The following is an 18,384-nucleotide window of genomic DNA, read 5'->3' as shown; positions in this document are numbered from 1 at the left end:
AAGTTGTGGCCAGGCCATGAGATTAAGATTATGATTGAGATTAAGACCAAGACCATAAACAGAAACAAAACTAATTGAAGGCACTTGAAACAAACTACGCGGAAAACTACATGCCCATATGAGAGAACTCGCCAGAGAAAGAATGAACGAGTCAGATAGAGAGAGAGAGAGAGTGAGCACGGGGAAAAGAGAAAACGCATTTCATATTTATTAAAGCAATAAAATAAAGTAGAACCTGTCCCAGACCCAAAAAGAACCCAGATAACGTGTCAGACCACAGCGAAGAGAAATATCGCTCTGTCACCCAACCAACCAGCCAGTCAGCCACTCACCCACGCACACACATATACATACCAACACCCACACGCACACACACATACACTCACAGATATACATAAATTCAGAAGTTGTTGCGGGTAACGTGCAAATTGTTGTTTTTCCCACTTTTGGCCTACGCCTACGCCTACATTTGTGCTTCCTGGTTTCCTTTTTCTGCATGGATTTGGCCCATTCGCAATAAATTTAAAATTAACCCTTTTTCGGCAACCATAGCTTTTGACCTAAGTCCAGTCTGGGTGAGGGAGAGGGAGAGCGAGAGGGCTGGAGAATATGGCCAAGACTTACGCATTGTCCAGGGATAAAGCAAACCGTTTCCAACTCCAGCCGGAGGTTGGACACACAGTTCATGCATAATTCAATGAACTTTCAATCGTATTTACCTTGATTTAATGTCGTTTCACATCTAATTAATTAAATGCAAATGCATTTAAACTCAATTTAAAATGAAATCATTTGCGGCATATTGAATTAAGATGCCACATGGAGGATTATAATGCTGCAGCTGCAACAGCAGCAGAAGTGAGTTGTCAGTGCAACTGGCAACTGACAGAAGCGAAGCAATTACAAAAACCAACAACACCAACAACAAGAGCAGTAAATAAAATGTGAAACACACCATTTTGCCCCTAGGCCTTGCGAAACTGGAGAACAGTGAGCGAAGAGTGAACGCAAAGGAATCGAAATGAGGAAAAGAGTGTGGTAGCAGCGTCAGCGCCAGCTTTGAGATACCCTGGACTGAGGAATCTGAGAGGCAAGGTGAGCAATGTTTTTGCTGACCAACTTTACGATGATTGTTTGACACGGTGCCATTACCTATACCTATATACCTTCCATCTATGCTGTGACTACAGGGTATGCGAATCGAAAAGGAAGACGGATGATTGTTCGGTTGCTTGGTTTGTTGCTTGGTCGGTCGATTGGGTGAATGAGCGAGAGTGAAGAAGGAAGTTCAAGTGGCCCAGTCAAGACAATTCGAGAAATGCTTTTAAAAAAGGAAATCAGTAAAGGAATTTCGCATTTCGCTCATGGGCAACTGATTGTGTCGAATAGTCGGTCATGGGCCTGGCAAAGTTCCACACTTGGAAAATTGAATTGTTTTAGATTTTCTTTTTCGCATTGCCATTGCCATCATCATCAAAATCATCAAGCGAACCCCCGCACTCTTCTCGCCATATAAATCAAATTGGTTTTCCTTGTGAAACTTAATCGAAAAACAGAAAATTGTAAATGACTTTTTGTGTTCCGAATGAAATGAACTTGGCAAGCATCGAAAAATAATTCATTGAGTATTGTGTCATTTTGATTTGTCCCTTTATCCAAACTGACTTGCTCAACCATTTAGTTCGATCGGCAGCAAGTGCGACTCAAGCGAAACGCAGAGACAAAACACTAATCCGTGTCCCCCTCGTAATAATCTGCAAATGGAGGGTCTTAGAAACTGCTGCTATTTCTTTGATTTGAAAATCGGATGCCAGTTAATTTCTCTGGTGGAGGCTTTAAGCAGTATGCTGCAGATCTATCAGAGCTACAGTGAGCTCTACGAAAGGCAGATGGCCGTAAACAACATCATGCACGTTGTCACTAGTACAACTGATGTCAGTACACTGTCTCTTCATCACGTCCATGAGCAGCATCCCATGTACAATCTGGGCATGGGCACAGTGAACATATTTTCAGCTCTCCTGTTATTCTTTGGTGCTAAGTTTGTGAGTAGCTCAAATCGTTGCGAAAGACGTTAAATTGATTCCTCAGTTGGCAGCAACGCAAAATGCTTCTTTTGGTCTGGATTTACATAACTATTCTATGCATTTTATGTTTCATGCTCCACACACTCGTTACCGATCTGATTCTCGAGCACGTGATATTGAATGCCATTTCACTGGGTAACTATCGCAACGAAATCATTCAAACAAATTCTTAAGCCATCCCCCCCTCTCCCACTTCTGTGCCTCTTAGCTCTCGAGTCGTACTTTATAGTCGTGGTACTGGCATTCTACTTGCATCTTCACAGCCATCAGCATCGTGGCACTACCTCCGAGGTCGAGGTCCTCTATACAGGGACAAGCGAAGTGTGAGCCATGAGCGAGAAACTAGTTAAATTCAAAACAATGCGTTAAATGTGTATACTCGTATGTGGGTTGATTAAATGTTAGTTGATGCAATAGCAATATATTAATGATAAATATATATATGTAGGTATATTTATTAATAAGCTAGGAGTTAGAATTGTTTCGGTAATGTCATGCCAAGCCCCTACAACCAATTTTTGAGTCGTATAAATTAAAAATATGCATTCTTCATTTAGCCTTTAGAATTAGAACTTCTACTTAAGCATGCTGAGTTGATTAGGAACCGATTAGATGGATAGTCATAGTCGCGATATCTTTTATAATGTCACTGATTTGGTTGACTAACTAACCAGTTAAAACAAAACAAATGCATTCATTAAAAGGTTTGTTAATTGGTTTGCCTGGTTCCCAAAAGTATGCTAAGGAAAACTAACACGGCAACTGTTGGTGCATGATTTCATTGAATTTTTCTATTTACATTACCCAAAAATTGATTGTATTGGCAATTTTTGTGTGTTTATTTGTTTGTTTATATTTTTGTAATGTTTTTTGAAAAGAAAATATGGAAAAATTCAATTGAAATATCGAATTATGAATATTATTCTTACTTTTGCGTACGATTTTTTTGGCGGCTCTCGCGAAGTAGTTGCCGTGGGCGTGCCCGTAGTGCCGCCGCGTTTGTTGGTGCGATTCTTTTTAAGTACGATAACGCGCATGGTGCACAGATATTGGATATAGTCTAGTTATATATGTATGTATGTATGTACGTATATAGTTGGGTGTGTGGATTAACTTATATACGAGTAGTAGACGTCTAGCCTTAACTAGATTTCGGTTCGAACGACTCTTTATAGTTTTTCTATGATGTAGAGTTTGCTTTGATTATAGGTGAATGGGTGCCGTTCACAAACGGAGTTCCGCACGCACACACATCCAAGGACAAGTGACAAAATGCAAAAAAAAAAATCACGACTCTAGCGATTTTGTTACATATTAAGAAGGTATTAAGTGTTAGCTACTACTAGATTAGCAAAAGTTATTAGTTTGTTATTTACAATATAGAGTGTATATATAATATGGTGTGTGTGTGAGAGTGTGTGTTTTATAAGTTAGGTGTAGTAAGTGTGTGTTTTTAAGGCGCTACGAAAATTTACACAAGCGTTTAGATATTTATTTTTTGAAATTGCGAAATTTGAATTGGAATTTCTGTGGTTCCGATAGTGCTACATATAATAAATAGATAGTAAGATTTGGATTTTGAAGAGAGCGAATTCTGTGGCACACGGTGCGTATGCGTGTTCAATTTTAGTTAGATAGTTTCTAAGCTAAATGTATTTTACAAGGCTGTCGACTAGTTCGCATTTATCTAGTTGTTGATGAATTAGTTGCTCGTACTTACGGATAGCTTTGCTTAACTATGCTCTCTTTATCTCTTTTTCTCACAATCAGCTATGAGTTAATTAGAAAGAATTCGCTTCAAGAAATAACAGAAGTGATTTATGAAAGCCTGCCTGACTTGCGCTCTACGAAAATTATGGATATTGTTCTTTTTCTTCTTGATTTATGTTTATTTTATTTCTTTTTTTTTTTTGTTTTTTTTTTTTTTTTTGATTGTTGTGTTTGTTCTTTCTTATGCTACAAAAAATAGTTTCGAGGCCTTAATTGTTAGTTTGTTAGTTTCGGCTGCTGCAGCAGCCAATCAAACCTCAGACGACGCGACGAGCGACGAACGATTACGACTGCGACTGCGACGACAACCAGGACAACAAGGACAACAACGAAAAAACGGCTACGGACAATGGTTACGGCTGTGTTCTGCGATTACGGTTAATTTGTCGAACGGATCACTTCAGTACCAGGAGCAGGAGTAACAACAACTACGACGACGGGCAGTATTCGAATGAAGCGACAACGGCGCTTGAAATGGAATACGTCGAAGTGCAAGCACGTGACTGACTTGGAGCGAGCAGTGCACGTTGCTTTTATAAACAGGCTCAACTGCACACACACACACACACACACACACACACACACACGGACACGCACAGTCAGGTCTGTACCGATAGTCTGGCAACGCTACGTACAATGCATCACTCTCGCTCTCGGTATTCTCTTACTCCCACTCTTATCGGTCCCTTATGGGCTCTCTCGGCTGGACTCGGCGAACAGCTGACTGAGTTACACGACCCACTGAGTTTGAGGTTACAGTTCAGTTACAGTTAAAATTATTTGCAGTTGTGTAAATGTCAACAACTTGATAAAAAACAAAACATTTTGGCCGAAACATTTCAATAGAAGTAGAAGTATTTCTGCGATGGCCACAACTCTGTGGGAAAGTTCAATATCTGTTTTGAGTATGACACGTGCACGCAACAATTCACTTTGCATTGATGTTGGTCACAAATCCTTATCCGCACTGACCACGCACAAGCTAATCTACCGCAGAACTAAACGAAGGACGCCATCCAACAGAGTTACAAGAGCAGAGTCAGCCTAACAAATACAGAGACAGAAAGAAAGAAATTGGGAGAGACAGGATGTTTGGGAGAGAAGGTTAATGTTTTTGGTCACATGCGCACTCCCTGCGAGTAACGGAAACGAATGTCACAAAGTCAGCTGTTTGACCTACATACGAACACCAGTTCATGTGCACTCTGAAGCGTGCAAGAGGACTTAAAGAGCCTGACGACTCGCAGGGCCAAGTCCCTAAGACCCATTGATAGAGTAGAAATCTTAGAAAATTTGAATAAATTTTCAGTTATTGCGCCAATATGTTTGAAAACCGAGAAGAAGAGTGAAACATAATCCTTTTTGGCAACTTATGTGGCACAATTTAATCTACAGGTGGTCGTGAGCTTCTGACGATACGCTTTAAGCATGACGGGGGTTCTTGTATTGACTAAAAGCTTTGCCCTACTCACCTGAGCTTTTATTGCTGCCAAATGAATTTGCTTGGCGCGCAAATCAAACTTCTTCATGGACAAATCCTCCTGCATTTCGTTAACCTTATTGTACAATTGCCCCTCAATGCCTCTGGTCTGTGTGCGATTCAGTGCATCTATTGAATCCTGCAAATGGTCGTAAATTGAAGACATACACACAAAGATTATCCAAGCTCCATGCCGTTTGGACGCACCTGCAACTGACGTATTTGCAATTCCAATTCGATGGCCTCACGCTTAAGCGACTCCAGAGCCGAGCGCTGCGACAACGTTGAGTGGCGGTCGAAGACAAGTTCGTTCCGTAAACTGGGCGTCATCTCCTGCAACAACAACAACAACAACAAATTCCAATTACACACACTCACACCTCAATGTATGTAGATATACTCACATTATAGTCGCCCGTCTCATCCCCGGGCTCACCTTGAGGTGGTGCAAACACACGTCTAGGAACTTTTTGGGCCTGCGATGGCTGGGCCAGGAGACGCACGAAATTTGTGAGATCCTGCTGCGGGGACACTCCATTACATTGATTGGTAAGGCTCGAGTAACGCTTCGCTTGGTCTTGGGCCTGAATATTAAGGAAATGTAGAAATTCAAAGTCAACATTTTCTAATCCAAATGCGTTTCCACATCGCCCTTCCGACGATTCCCTCGCGCAATTAACACCCTCATTGGTCACGCCTTCAACCATTAGGCAAATTACCTGGGGCAAATTGCGTCTATGAGCAATTATTATAATAGTGTACAAATTATTTCCCAGGAAACAAAAAGCGTCACAGAACTAACCAAGCCACAACCAACCACAAACCAACCACCTGATGGAGCTTCGTTCTCTGTGTACCCACATAAATCACTTCCACGACCATGCCTCTTCTTCCATCCTGCCCCATTTAATGGCAATGAAAAACTCACCTTGCTGGCAATTATATCGGCCCCCTGCAACAACGAATCGGACACAATGCCGGTTAGGTCATTGTGAATCTCCTCCAGCTCCTGCATCAGTTGAGGCAAAGTGTCGCAGTGATAGGCTTCCAGCATGCCGTTGGTGGCATGCAATTGCTGCACGTACGCATTGTGTGCATCAATGTATTCGGTAAGCGAATGCTGGCTGGGATTCTGCCGATGGGCCATATGGCATTGCTTGTAGTCCAGGCGACACTAAAAAAGGGTCGTAAGGCAAGAGGGGGAAACAGAAGGTATTTACTCGGTTGCCTTCAGCAATTTATGCGTTATAACAAAAAGGGTAAATATGCCAGAATACACACACACACACACACACACACACACAGATACACATCCATTTACAAGGACCCTGGCAAATTGTCGCACTCTCTGAATGCGGCACGTAGCTTAGCAATAAATTGCCATCTGAGCGGTCCAGAGGTGGATTCTACATACATGTATACAGAGATATGGCAGAAACATTTGACGTCCGCTTTGCCAAGAAATTTAACTAAACATGTTCACTTTACACCTTTCGCCAGCTAATCAGGACGGATTATAATTGAATACACTTATTCACTCGGCAGGACTCACCTTTGACAGCTTTTCTTCAGTCTTTGCGATAATAGTCTCAAAAGACTCCCTGTGTGTAAATATTTTACGGCTTTGAACTTTGCGATGAAAGGATTTATCCAACATTGGACGCGACACCTAAAAACGAAATGAAAATACTTAATCATTAATTATGTGCAAAGTAGTGTATATTAAGCCCCCCTTAAAAGGACAAACTACCAAGTACGAGTACTAAAGACGAGTTCCCCCTTTTAAAGCTCGTGGATATCAGTTTATTGTCAGCTTGCTTTGTTTTTTGTCCTAAAAATTGGAGAAGGTATAAATAAACTATGCAGAAATTGGAATAACAGGTATGTGTTCGGCCAGGATAAGGCTTTTTAGTTTTTATATTCCTAATATGTAAAAAATATAGGTACAGTTAAGCTTATATCTCTCCCATTTCTAATCAATCGGATTGATCGAATTCCTTCCACAAGCTCAATTGTCTTTAACAAAGTTTCGATTCGTGGAGAGTCATGAGATATAATGTCGTCAAAAGTCTAAATTTTCTGGAACACCAAAGGAATACAATGAAATGTGTATATCAATGGGAAATTTACTGCAAAAACCAGAGGGCCGGGGCTAACTTCGACCGCGTCAAAGTTTGTATACCCTTGCAACTTTTTTGGTAACTCTTTCCTTACCTATTAGCCATCAATGTGGAAGAACGTTTTATCTAAAAAGGCTTAAGCTTGAGAAAGAAATGCCTACAATCATAGGAAATAACGAAGATATTGATCAAAGTCACTGTTTTCCACCGATCGTTCCTATGGGAGCTATATGATATAGTCACCCGATCTTTATCAAATTCGGCACAGTCATTAACATATATATTAAATTAAGAAATGTTTAATTTAAAAGCAATCGCGTTAAAAGTAACGAAGTTATTTACAAAAGTCACTGTTTTCGACCAATCGTTCCTATGGGAGCTATATGATATAGTCACCTGATCTTGATCAAATTTGGCATAGTCGCTTATAGGCGTAGTAAACTCTCTAATATTAAGTTTCACGACAATAGCTCAGAAAATAACGAAGTTATTGAGAAAGTCACTGTTCGTGACTTGGCCGTTTGTATGAGAGCTATATGATATAGTCACCCGATCTTGATCAAATTTGGCATAGTCGCTTATAGGCGTAGTAAACTCTCTAATATTAAGTTTCACGATAATAGCTCAGAAAATAACGAAGTTATTGAGAAAGTCACTGTTCGTGACTTGGCCGTTTGTATGGGAGCTATATGATATAGTGGTCCGATCCGGCTGAATCCGAGATATACAACGCCTGCAGTATATACAAGCCTACGTGCAAAATTTCAGCTCTGTAGCTCTTACGGTCCAGGAGGAGTTTGCGTTGATCCAGACGGACGGACGGACGGACGGACGGACGGACGGACATGGCTAGTTGAACTCGTCTCGTCGTGCTGATCAAGAATATATATACTTTGTATGGTCGGAGATGCTTCGTTCTATGCGTTGCACACTTCTGACCAAAATTAATATACCCTTTTTGCAAGGGTATAAAAAGATTTCAATTTGAGTCCCGAATTTATAAAGTAAAAACAATGTATTTACATAGATTCCTAATAAATTGATATACCCGCTTAATTTATTCGTATAGGGTACAAAAATGAAATGCAAATCACCATATAAAATGGAAAATAAATTCAAAATTAAATAAAACATAACAACAAAGGATAAACAAAGCCACCCACACAACAGTATCGGATAGGAGGGAGGGGTGAAATTACATTATTCGGCACTCAAATTACACATGTCATTTCCCAAAAGCCCCCTTCTCCCCTTTCCACCAGAGATACACAGGGAGTAATTAACCACAATTAGTTACTGCCTTTGCATACCCTTTCCGAAGGGATACATGTAACATAAGAATACGAAATGACAAAACGATAATTGAAGTTTTATGTCTTTCAAAGTATATGTCTTATATGTACCTCGGATCACTAAACTATATCTCTACATATATATGTGAGCCTTGAAGGGGTATATATGCAAGTGCAGACAGACACATCTTTTTCCAGCCTTTTTCAAGTCAATCGAGAATTGATGGTACTGGCCCAGTGAAATATCGATTGAAAAGTTAATAAAGAACTCTTTTGACAAAAGAGGCAAGTGTATTTATTTTTAGGCGTTGCTTGCTAGCAATTAAAGTACACTTTCCCCTATTTCTGGATGCTGCATGATTAATTCGAAGGTCCGACATGGTTCTCGCATTACGCCATCGACCCAGAATGCTGACTGAAAAGAGTCTCTCACTGACTGTAAACTCACCTGACGTGAGAGGACGCTGGCCACATCGTTGCAGGCCTGTGAATCGGTTTCCGCTTCCTGTAGGAATGTTTCCCATGCCTGAAAGATGGCCAAATGGCAGCCGGGTCTGAAAATTTAAAAAATGGGAATTCGCACTTGTAAGTTTTGCACATATGATAATTGGGCACTTGTTTCAATCAAGGACAACATCATATACTCACCTCTCCTTGCGCAATTCGGCATTCTTTTTGCGATAATTGGACACTAAAGTTTGTAGGGCAGTTGCATGTTCCTCATAGAGTTGGGAAAGTGTTTCATTGAAATCGGATACTAAGAGAAAGGACATAAAATGAAAAGCTTGTTATCAACCTTCACATCTCCATATCCTGCAAGCGAATTCGGGTGAGTGTGGGTGTCCTTTATCTAGCTGAATGATAATGGACATCAAAAAGTGCCTTCGACTTAGACCTTGTGAGTGCTTTTCATCTCTCTCGAGCCATTAAAAATCCTATCTTAGACTAGCTTTAAGTCAGCTTAAATGCTCCTTTTGCATTTATAGTGGTAAAGTTTAAGTAAGGACATTTCATTTACTTTGTTGTTAAGCAAAATGTTTCAATACACACACGCTTACTCTCCACACAATGTGGAAAATGCTCATAAAAATTGTGAAGGAAAAAGCTTCATCATAAAAAGCGAAACTGCCAAACTGCCTGTCAGCCAGGTAATCCATCAACATTTACGATTATTTAAATATGAATATAAATATTAAGGACTTTGCTTTTTAACTTTAAGCGTTAAAGTTGACGAGACCTCTCGATAGCCAGGCGGCGAGTTTATCAACAGGTGCCTCATGGAGGAGGCCCCACCAGAGGAATGTCAGCCACACAGGAAACAACAATCGATAATTGCTTTAGTTTCGCTGGATGCAAAGGTGGGGCCAAAGTTGGGATGAAAAATGTTATTACAAACTTTTAGTACACAGGTAAAACAAATAGGTAACCAAGTTTTCCCATACTAGTAAGACGCTCTCATTCTTTTTGTTTAGTTACGCTTGCAGAGTCAATGAATTTAATAGATTTATGGCTCAATCACCAGAGGAAGACAATGACATAAAGGCAGGCAATAGGCTCATCCTTACAGATCAATAAGCCATAAAGAATCAACGCAAAGAGAAAACTTATCGAATAAAATCACACACGCACACACAGTACAGATACATAGTACATATATTTTCAGGTACATAAATCGCTTCGTATCAGGTGTAAAAGTCGAAAACTTATCCTTGTGCACACCTGCAACTACACGTTTAATTTTGGCCCGCCCACCTGCTGTGCGTGTTTTCGTTGTTTGACTGGGATTGAGATTGGTTTGGAATGTGGAGTGGATATATATATATTTGGGAATGTGTCACTGGCAATTCTAACCGTGTGGGAGACCCAAGAGATGGCGTATGAAGCAAATTAAATAAACTTTCCAATGCATTGCACTCACCTGTTTTAATTAACTTAAAGTTGACATTGTTTTGGGATTTGAAAGCCTCATTCAAACTGCTGTGACTGTAATCCTTTAGCACACCGTTGTAGGATGCCATGCTGCCCTGGGGGCTAAGGGAACCACCTCGTGGTCCCCTCCACCCGAAGAATTTACGATTTTTTCGACCACTTGAAGATTTTGCCGAAGAATCTAAATAAATGGTCGAAATGGAGGAATTTAGACCAAACAAGCAATTATTATTATCAATTATTTAAGAAAATCCAGCAAAAAAAAAAAAAACAAATTGAAATTCATTGAAGGAGAAAGAAATACAAATTAAATTAATCAACTCAACAGAAAAGAAAAACGAGAACCAAGCAAAATAAAAACGCAAAACGAGAAAAATTTTAAACAATAAACATAAATGAAAATGAAAATGAAAATCAAATATTAAATTTCATACAAAACGAATAGGTATACAGAAATGTGTGTGTTCAATTTGATTTTATCCGGCATGGACTGGAATTATTACGGCAGTCAGCCAGTCAGTCAGTCATCCAGGCAGTCAGTCAGAAGTCTAAGAAATCATTAGGGCATGCCAAGAATTATACACAAATCTGAAGTCTGAAATCTGTTTTCTCCCCTCGCCAATCAAACAGATCGCTGCCTTTTGTATTTATGCATAAATAATGAGTTCGTATAGCAATGGAAGTGTGAGCAGAGGCAAGTTATTCGATTTTTTCTTTGGTTTTTCCGTTTTTCTCGCTCCTCTCATCTATTTTGGAAATTTCGAGTGCGGCTTTTGTCGGACTCTCTCGGCCCATTACAAAAGTCAACACGGAAAGGGCCACAGCCACGGCCACGGCCACGACCAGGTCCACGACCAGGACTGCGGACCAAAAGAAGTGCTCATTTCAAATTCAATCAATAAATGAAGCGTAATTTCATTCGAGTTACGGCAAAAGAGACTCGTGGGCATGTTTCATGTTTGTTGGTTTGCCCGCCTGACCGTTTGTTTGCGTTATTTAGTTAGTGTCCAAAGTGTCCAAACTGTCCAACTGTTTGACTTTAGCTGCTGCCCCACACAAATACACACACGCAGCTCAATTACCGATGGGTCGCATGAAATATGCAACGATACTGGGACAACAACAAACGCAAAAAACGGAGAAAAATAGCATGAGAGAGCCTTTGGCTTGCATCCTTGTATTGCCCGTATAAGTATGCTATAGAAATGATTTAACCATCTAAATGCCATCTCCTTTATCCTTTAATCCATGTGCAATTTGGTATGGCAGCAAGAAGGCGTGAGCAAGTCTGAGATTGTCAGAAGTCCTCCCAGACATTTGCCTTGGCCTGCTCTCTTGGATCACGTAGCGCACGCTGTTGATTTAGTTTGCTGCCATTCCTGCCGCTGGTCATCAAATTTGCCGCGCTGTGAACTTTTAAATGAATTCGTGTGGGTGGCGCCGGGCGATTCGTGTTCCGTATACTGCGGATGGCATCTGCCGTCTTGAGGCTCCCTCACGTGCCAGCTGCAAGGATGCGAAGTTGTCGTTCTCACTGTCGTGGTCGGTGTTGTTTGTGTTGTTGTTGATTACACTTCACGCGCTGCTAAGCTGACATTCATTTCGGGTCGCAGCTGGATGGATGCTGTTACTGCACCATGAGAACTAACTAAGAACTTTTCCTCCTCCTCCACTGTGTGCTCCTCCTTTTGTGTTAGAGCTGGTCCCTGCATGGCTAAGAAATTATGTGCGTGCTCTCGTGTAAAGAATGTTCTGCTCAAAGGCACGCAAATTCAGTTGCAGTTCGTATGTGGCATATACGAGTAATCCACTTAACATGCACAAACGGCAAACACCTTGCATGTGCAAATGATGGACGAACGGGGAAAGGACAACTTGTATTGAGCAGGGCATAAACTGGGGAACCAGGCAGCTAAGAAAGGCAGGCAGTCAAGCATTTTAAATTCATGAAAATCTGCTCAGATTGGTTTAGTGATGCAAAGCTAACTCTCTTTTCCAACGGCAGCACAAAATACAAGGTAATCAAAAGCTTCCTCTGGCTGGGCCAAAGCTTGCATGTCCTTTTGATTAGCAATCTGAAGTCAAAAGTTGTAATAACTGCCCTTTACATGAAACTAGCAACCTAGACGGACATGTTGAGAAAATCTTCACAGTATGGAATTGGATGGATATTAGCGAAACGCTCTTGATCGGACGAATATATATGTAGTACCCCCAAAATGTTGTTAGTAGTCTTCACTCAGAGTAACAAAAAGAGAACACGAAATGATCTTATGGGGTCTTATTTCAAAGATACTTCAGATTTGAAATCAATTTCAGAACATGCAAATTTGGTAGGCAAGAAAGCATCATCACAGAAGAACTTGTAAGAAATCATTCCAAAATTTTAAAACGTTGTTCTACGCGTTGTTTGTATTAAATATCTTTTTGCTTTCGCTTAGCAGCAGGAGCAGCAGCGCAGCAAAAGAACTGTAAACAATTTGATTAGCTGGTATAAAGTGGAATTGAAAGGCACCTGTCACCTTTGGAGTGAGATCTGCTGGCGCTATCACCCCCACCCGACCCTGCTCCCGTTGCCGCTCCCGCCACAGCCGCCTGACCCGCATCGCATTGATCCGCACTACGCGACCGGGCATTGCCCATCCTTTCGCGATCCTCTCTTGGCGATCGCGCAAAGAGACCGCCATCGCGTCCTCTACCCGCCGGACTTCTGGTACGTGGCGAGTCATAAACACCCGCACAGTTCTCCAATGGTGGCGACCATCCGCTACCGTCTGCCGGCGCCGTGTTTGGAGTTCGTGGCTGCAACTTGATGACTGGCTCTCGGGCCTCAAAGAATGCATCAAAGTTATTCTGCCGCAGGTTCTCGCTACTGAACACCGGGTTCTCCACATGCACATGGACATCTTCGCGCAGCCGATTGCTTTCCTTGGTGTCGGAGGAGGTGGAGCGACCCAGGCGACCCAAAGGGATATGCAATTTGGGTCGCAGACGCGACTTGGTGCTGGGCGGTGATTTGCTAGCAGTGCTGCTCGGTGACTTTTCTGGCGGCAAGTCCATGGGCGACATGGGTCGCCCCCATCCAGGACCGAAGTTGGTATGTGTGGGATCAGGGGTAGGTGGTTCCAGGAAGATGCTGGGACTACGTGAACGTTCAGCGATGGCTCCGCCATAGTCTAAGCCGCCAATGGCTCCCTCTTCTTCAAGGTAAGTGGCGCTACTGCGCTGGAATGGTGCTCGTGCCGAACCAGATCCTGTTCCAGTGTTGGTCTTGGTATTGGCATCATCATGATACATGGACGAACTCAGCGGTCGCTGATGGTTCAGCGGTGGTGTTAGTGGGGCCTTGGAACGGCTGCTCCTTACGCTGCTGCGCTTACTGGAGTTGGGGCTATGGTTGGAGTGATGTGAGTTGGAGTGGGTGAGAGAGGAGCGGGACGTGCGACGAGTAGGTGTGGGCGGTAGACTTTGTGATTGAGTCTGGACCGGGTATAGCGTGGGCTCCTCCTCGAAACTGAAGAAGTTGCTATTCGCAGGTGCCGACAACTGATGCGGGGAGTTTGACGGCGTGGGAGCGGCTGTCGACTTGAGAATGGGTATGGGCGGGGAAGCGTCAGCAGATACGGAGATAGTAACGTTGGCGGCGGTTTTGGTGCTGTTGCTGGTCGCTGTAGCTGGGACTCTGGCTGGATACTCGATTGGAACGAGCGGTTCACGCAGACAGTCGAGAGTGGGGCGAGGTTTCACACGTGGCGCAAAGAAACCATAGGTCATCAAGATGAGCTCATCGGCGGGGTATATTACGTACATTCCTCACGGTCCCCATGTGGCATGGTGGACAACATATGTAGGTCTAACTGTGTATATTGTCAGTAAGGTCTAAGTTAAGGTCTAGATATTGGACTTAGTTTCTGTTTGTGTTTGTGGTTGTAGTTTGTCTTTTCTAGGGTTGGTTTTTTAATAGTGGCAGCAGAATCGGTATTGGTATCAGTATCAGTATCAGAGATTTGTCTTTTATCTATTCTTCCTGTTGTCTACTTAGTCTCTCTCCCAATCAACTAAAGAGAATTACAAAAACATGGGTATACAAATTACAAATAAAGTGACTCTAACTAAGTTCTTAAACGTACTTTCTTTTCAATTTCAAGAAGGTTATCACAAAGGCGAGTTCAAACTTTTTGGGGTCGTAATGTCATTTAGAGCGCCTCATGGCCAATGGAGATGGAGATGGAGAAGACACCTGTGAACGAGAGAAAGGAAAAGATTCATTAGTAATAATTGCTTGTGGTTTAATTAAAAAAAAAAAAAAAAGACCCGAAAATACCAAAGAGAAAGGCACAATGAAACGAAACACAACACAACACAGAAAAGTGTATCAAAACTTTTGTTTAGCAGCATCATTAAAACATTTGCTCCATTCATTCATGCGAGTATTTTTGCTCATTAAATTATTTAGCCAGGGACCTTTATTTTCTCAGCCTCTCCAGCTTCTCTCTGCGATTCTCTGCCAACTGGCCAAGTGGCCAACTGGTTGGCAAAACAAACTTTCAGAAAACAAAAATTTGACTAACTTTCTGGCTGGCAATGTCGGTGTGGCCCAAGGCCATTTTCCGAGCCTCTAGCATGGCCAGTTTCAGTCCAGGTAGCAGTGCTCGCTCATGGCAACTAATCTAACTTGCATAATTGACCAATAAACGGTTAAAGGAGACTCCCAGACAAATTAACAGAAATTGCCAATGACAGGCAGACGGGCCATGCGGCACGATGAGTGCGTGCTGACGCCACATGCAAGGCTTATTATTATGGCATTTTATTAGCCAATTGATGAGGCCTATCAATTAAATTAACATGAAATATTAATGATAATCGATGCCTGCCTGGCTGCCTGCTGCCTGTCTCCTGTATCCTGTCTGCCATTCATTGGCACCATTTTAATAATTCATTTAAAATGCCAACATAATGAAAAGTGCTCGTCCATATGATACTCCCTCACATCAAACTCTGCTCATCATCCATTGAATGTTTTTCAATTCTATTCTAAATCAGATTAAAATAAAAACTCAACATTCTGTCGAATAGTCGGTTTAGTAAGTATGTATGTATGTAATTCAGACAAGTTCAAGGTCGATGCAACAAAAATTTTGAAAGGAGATTCGAATTTTAAGAGAAATGTTTAGCCCTATATCTATAGGAAGAACCTGTCGAAAAGGAATCTCTGGGGTAACTTCAAGACCAATTATTTTCATAAATTTCAAGCAAACAAGTCTCAACGTAAATTCAAATCTTGTTCTTAGTATTGTTGTTTAATTCAAAGGTGGGGTTAACTTAAGTACACAAAGGCACTACCGGAAGCCACTTCAAGTCGGAGCCATTTCCGCCTTCTTCCCAAGCCAGCAAGTTATATTCAATGTGTTCCAATCTGAGTTTCCCTTTAAGATTTTGACAGGGATTAAAGAAACAAACACTTTTATATTTGTTTTCATTCATTGACAACAATTTCGGATATATGTATACATATAATAATTCAAGCTAATATTCCATCCATACGAAGGGGAGGAAAAGTTCACCTCTTTTTGCTGCACCCACTAATTTTCGTAGGTATACACAAATCTGCTAATATAATATAATTAATTGAATTTACGAATTCATCGAGAGATTGTAAATTACAATTTGGCTCATTAATTCGTTTCGCCGACGCCAAAATACTCTCGGCCAAGCATGGATGAACCTTAAATATCTGTAAAAGTGAATTGATTCAGATTGATGGATATTCTGTCGAATTAGTTAGTTGTCACTAACTCTATCCTTTAACAGAATTTGAGTATTTGACACTTCTTGAATTGTCTATTCTTCCTTTATAGTAATAATCATTAACGACAAGTCGGTTAATATTCCTTTTGCCTCTTGATATTGTTCATATTCCATGCGTAATTTGTAGATTCGAAGAATATGTTATAACGGTAAATCAAAGTATTTAATTGGAATTCCAAAACGCGTTGGCCTAAAGTTAATCATAATATAAAAGCCGCAATAAATGCCTCGGTTAGCTTAAATGCGATTAAGTTCGCATTGTCATGAGCCAAACGGACCTTGCCATAATCAGATGTGAGAGGAAAACTGCACACAGCGGAAAACCCCAACAGAAATTCAAAAGCAACCAAATGCATTAAACGAATTAAAAACCAAACAAAAAGAGGAAAAAGAAAGAATGTTTCATGCAAGGCAAGTTAAAAGAAAATCACGCAATTTAATTCAATGTGAATTATTTATTAGTTGCGAGCAATAGAGGAATATGGCAAGGAGCAAAGGGGGGATGGATTCACGCCACATGAATAATTACACACACACACACAAACACACTCATACATACACACACACACAGTCACTTAATGGCCAGGGAACTAAAGCCAAGCGATGGAACTTTCTCATATTCTGTATGCAAATATTTCCCTTCCATTTGCCTTAAAGCATTTTCCTCTCTCCTACACACACACACACGACCACCGCACATAAACAGATAACACAGTCAAATATACACAGAGGTATACACACACACGCACACACACTCTAAAGATAATTGAATTATTTTGCTGCACTTTTCCAGCTCGTTAAATCTGTCAACATTGATCAATCAGGCGGGGCTGCTGATTCTACACCGTCTCCGTCTACCCTTTTGTGTCCCGTCTCTTCCCCACCCCACCCCTCTGTGTGTTAGTTTCTGCTCCCACCGTCGCACAGGTAAAGAAAGTTAAAAAACAAGAAACAAATAAAAAAAGGGACAGGGGAAGGCACACAATGTCTTTTTGCATACAAACGCCTCTTGGCGACAGGAAAGTAAAGTGAAAGCAATTTCAGTCAAACTGCTGGCAACTGACACACCACACAGCCAGGAGGCAAGTTGCATCATTTCGTTGGGCTGTTATTGTTGCCATAAAAGTGCAACGGTAACTGTATAAAATTAATTAACTGCAAAAACAATGGCCTAAAACAAGGGGGGCGGAATTGTGATGGAGCAGAGAATGGCAGTTTCGGGGGGTGCAAGGAGGCTGGGCCAATGCTTATCATTCATGGTTCTTGCACTTGGGAAAGGCGGCAACAACAATTGCAGCATGAAAATGTGAATACAAAATAATGAGGAAACAAGCAGCAAACAAAATGTTATAAATAAATAAACAAGCAAAGTTCGTGTTTCCCACTTCCCCACCCCTTTCCCTTCCCCTTCCCCAGCCCCCTCATGTTATTTGGCAAGCGACGCCCAGCAAAAGCAAAAAAGAAAATAGATAGCCGAGGAAGCAACTTGACTCAAGTGCATTGTCAAGGCAGGCAGGCCGACTAGAAAGAGCAATGTGAAGGCAAGAAAGACATGAAAAATATACATAAATATATATGTACCTACATACATATGTACATATGATAGATGAATGTATAAATTTGTATCTCTCTAGATTCTAGACATACATAATTACATGGGAAGGTGACCATCTTGTGGGCCCAAGCCTCAGATCCGAAACGCCGACAATGTGCCAAGATGCCACGCCAAAGTTCCTACCCCACATAGTTGGCTATTTATATTTGTGTGTCCACCATGAAGAGAACACAAATTAACTAAATTCCTCTGCTGACTGCAGACGAAATGCATTCAACGATTGCATATTTATGTTGGACGATAAATGCACTTGAAAGTAAATTCAAAAGATTCAAGGTTG

The 18,384-nt window shown here is 41.4% G+C and overlaps 2 protein-coding genes across 3 annotated transcripts in view; one reads left to right on the top strand and one right to left on the bottom strand.

Moving 5' to 3' along the window:
- Nucleotides 1-13,583, bottom strand: part of Stacl (Stac-like) — a 59,417-nt gene extending 45,834 nt beyond the window's left edge. Inside the window, 9 exon segments of the mRNA XM_068288201.1 lie at nt 5,330-5,476; nt 5,545-5,670; nt 5,742-5,921; nt 6,266-6,511; nt 6,890-7,006; nt 9,198-9,303; nt 9,398-9,506; nt 10,668-10,859; nt 13,194-13,583. Coding sequence (XP_068144302.1) covers nt 5,330-5,476; nt 5,545-5,670; nt 5,742-5,921; nt 6,266-6,511; nt 6,890-7,006; nt 9,198-9,303; nt 9,398-9,506; nt 10,668-10,859; nt 13,194-13,578 — 1,608 coding nt within the window. The 5' untranslated portion in view covers nt 13,579-13,583.
- Nucleotides 1,629-2,507, top strand: LOC137575584 (uncharacterized). 2 transcript variants are annotated; one of them, XR_011032198.1, is made up of 3 exons: nt 1,629-2,045; nt 2,092-2,222; nt 2,296-2,507. XR_011032198.1 is itself a non-coding variant. In XM_068288188.1 (3 exons), the coding sequence occupies exons 1-3, from the start codon at nt 1,761-1,763 to the stop codon at nt 2,412-2,414; spliced, it is 528 nt and encodes a 175-aa protein (XP_068144289.1). In that variant the 5' UTR covers nt 1,629-1,760; the 3' UTR covers nt 2,415-2,507. The 2 variants fall into 2 exon arrangements, 1 of the variants encoding a protein (XP_068144289.1); XM_068288188.1 differs by having other exon boundaries at nt 2,099-2,222.
- Nucleotides 13,584-18,384: the final 4,801 nt, after the last annotated feature.

Source organism: Drosophila tropicalis, unplaced genomic scaffold (assembly GCF_018151085.1).
Source record: "Drosophila tropicalis isolate 14030-0801.00 unplaced genomic scaffold, ASM1815108v1 contig_573, whole genome shotgun sequence".
Lineage (NCBI taxonomy): Eukaryota > Metazoa > Arthropoda > Insecta > Diptera > Drosophilidae > Drosophila > Drosophila tropicalis.
Note: the sequence above shows the minus strand (reverse complement) of the source record. Positions and strands in the feature narration are given on the sequence as shown.

Bases quoted from the DNA above. Each gene is read 5' to 3' on its own strand.
- LOC137575584 (XM_068288188.1), top strand. From the start codon at position 1,761: ATGGAGGGTCTTAGAAACTGCTGCTATTTCTTTGATTTGAAAATCGGA. The intron at 2,046-2,098 runs GTGAGTAGCTCA...CTCAGTTGGCAG, and splicing joins TATTCTTTGGTGCTAAGTTT to CAACGCAAAATGCTTCTTTT. The intron at 2,223-2,295 runs GTAACTATCGCA...TGTGCCTCTTAG, and splicing joins ATTGAATGCCATTTCACTGG to CTCTCGAGTCGTACTTTATA.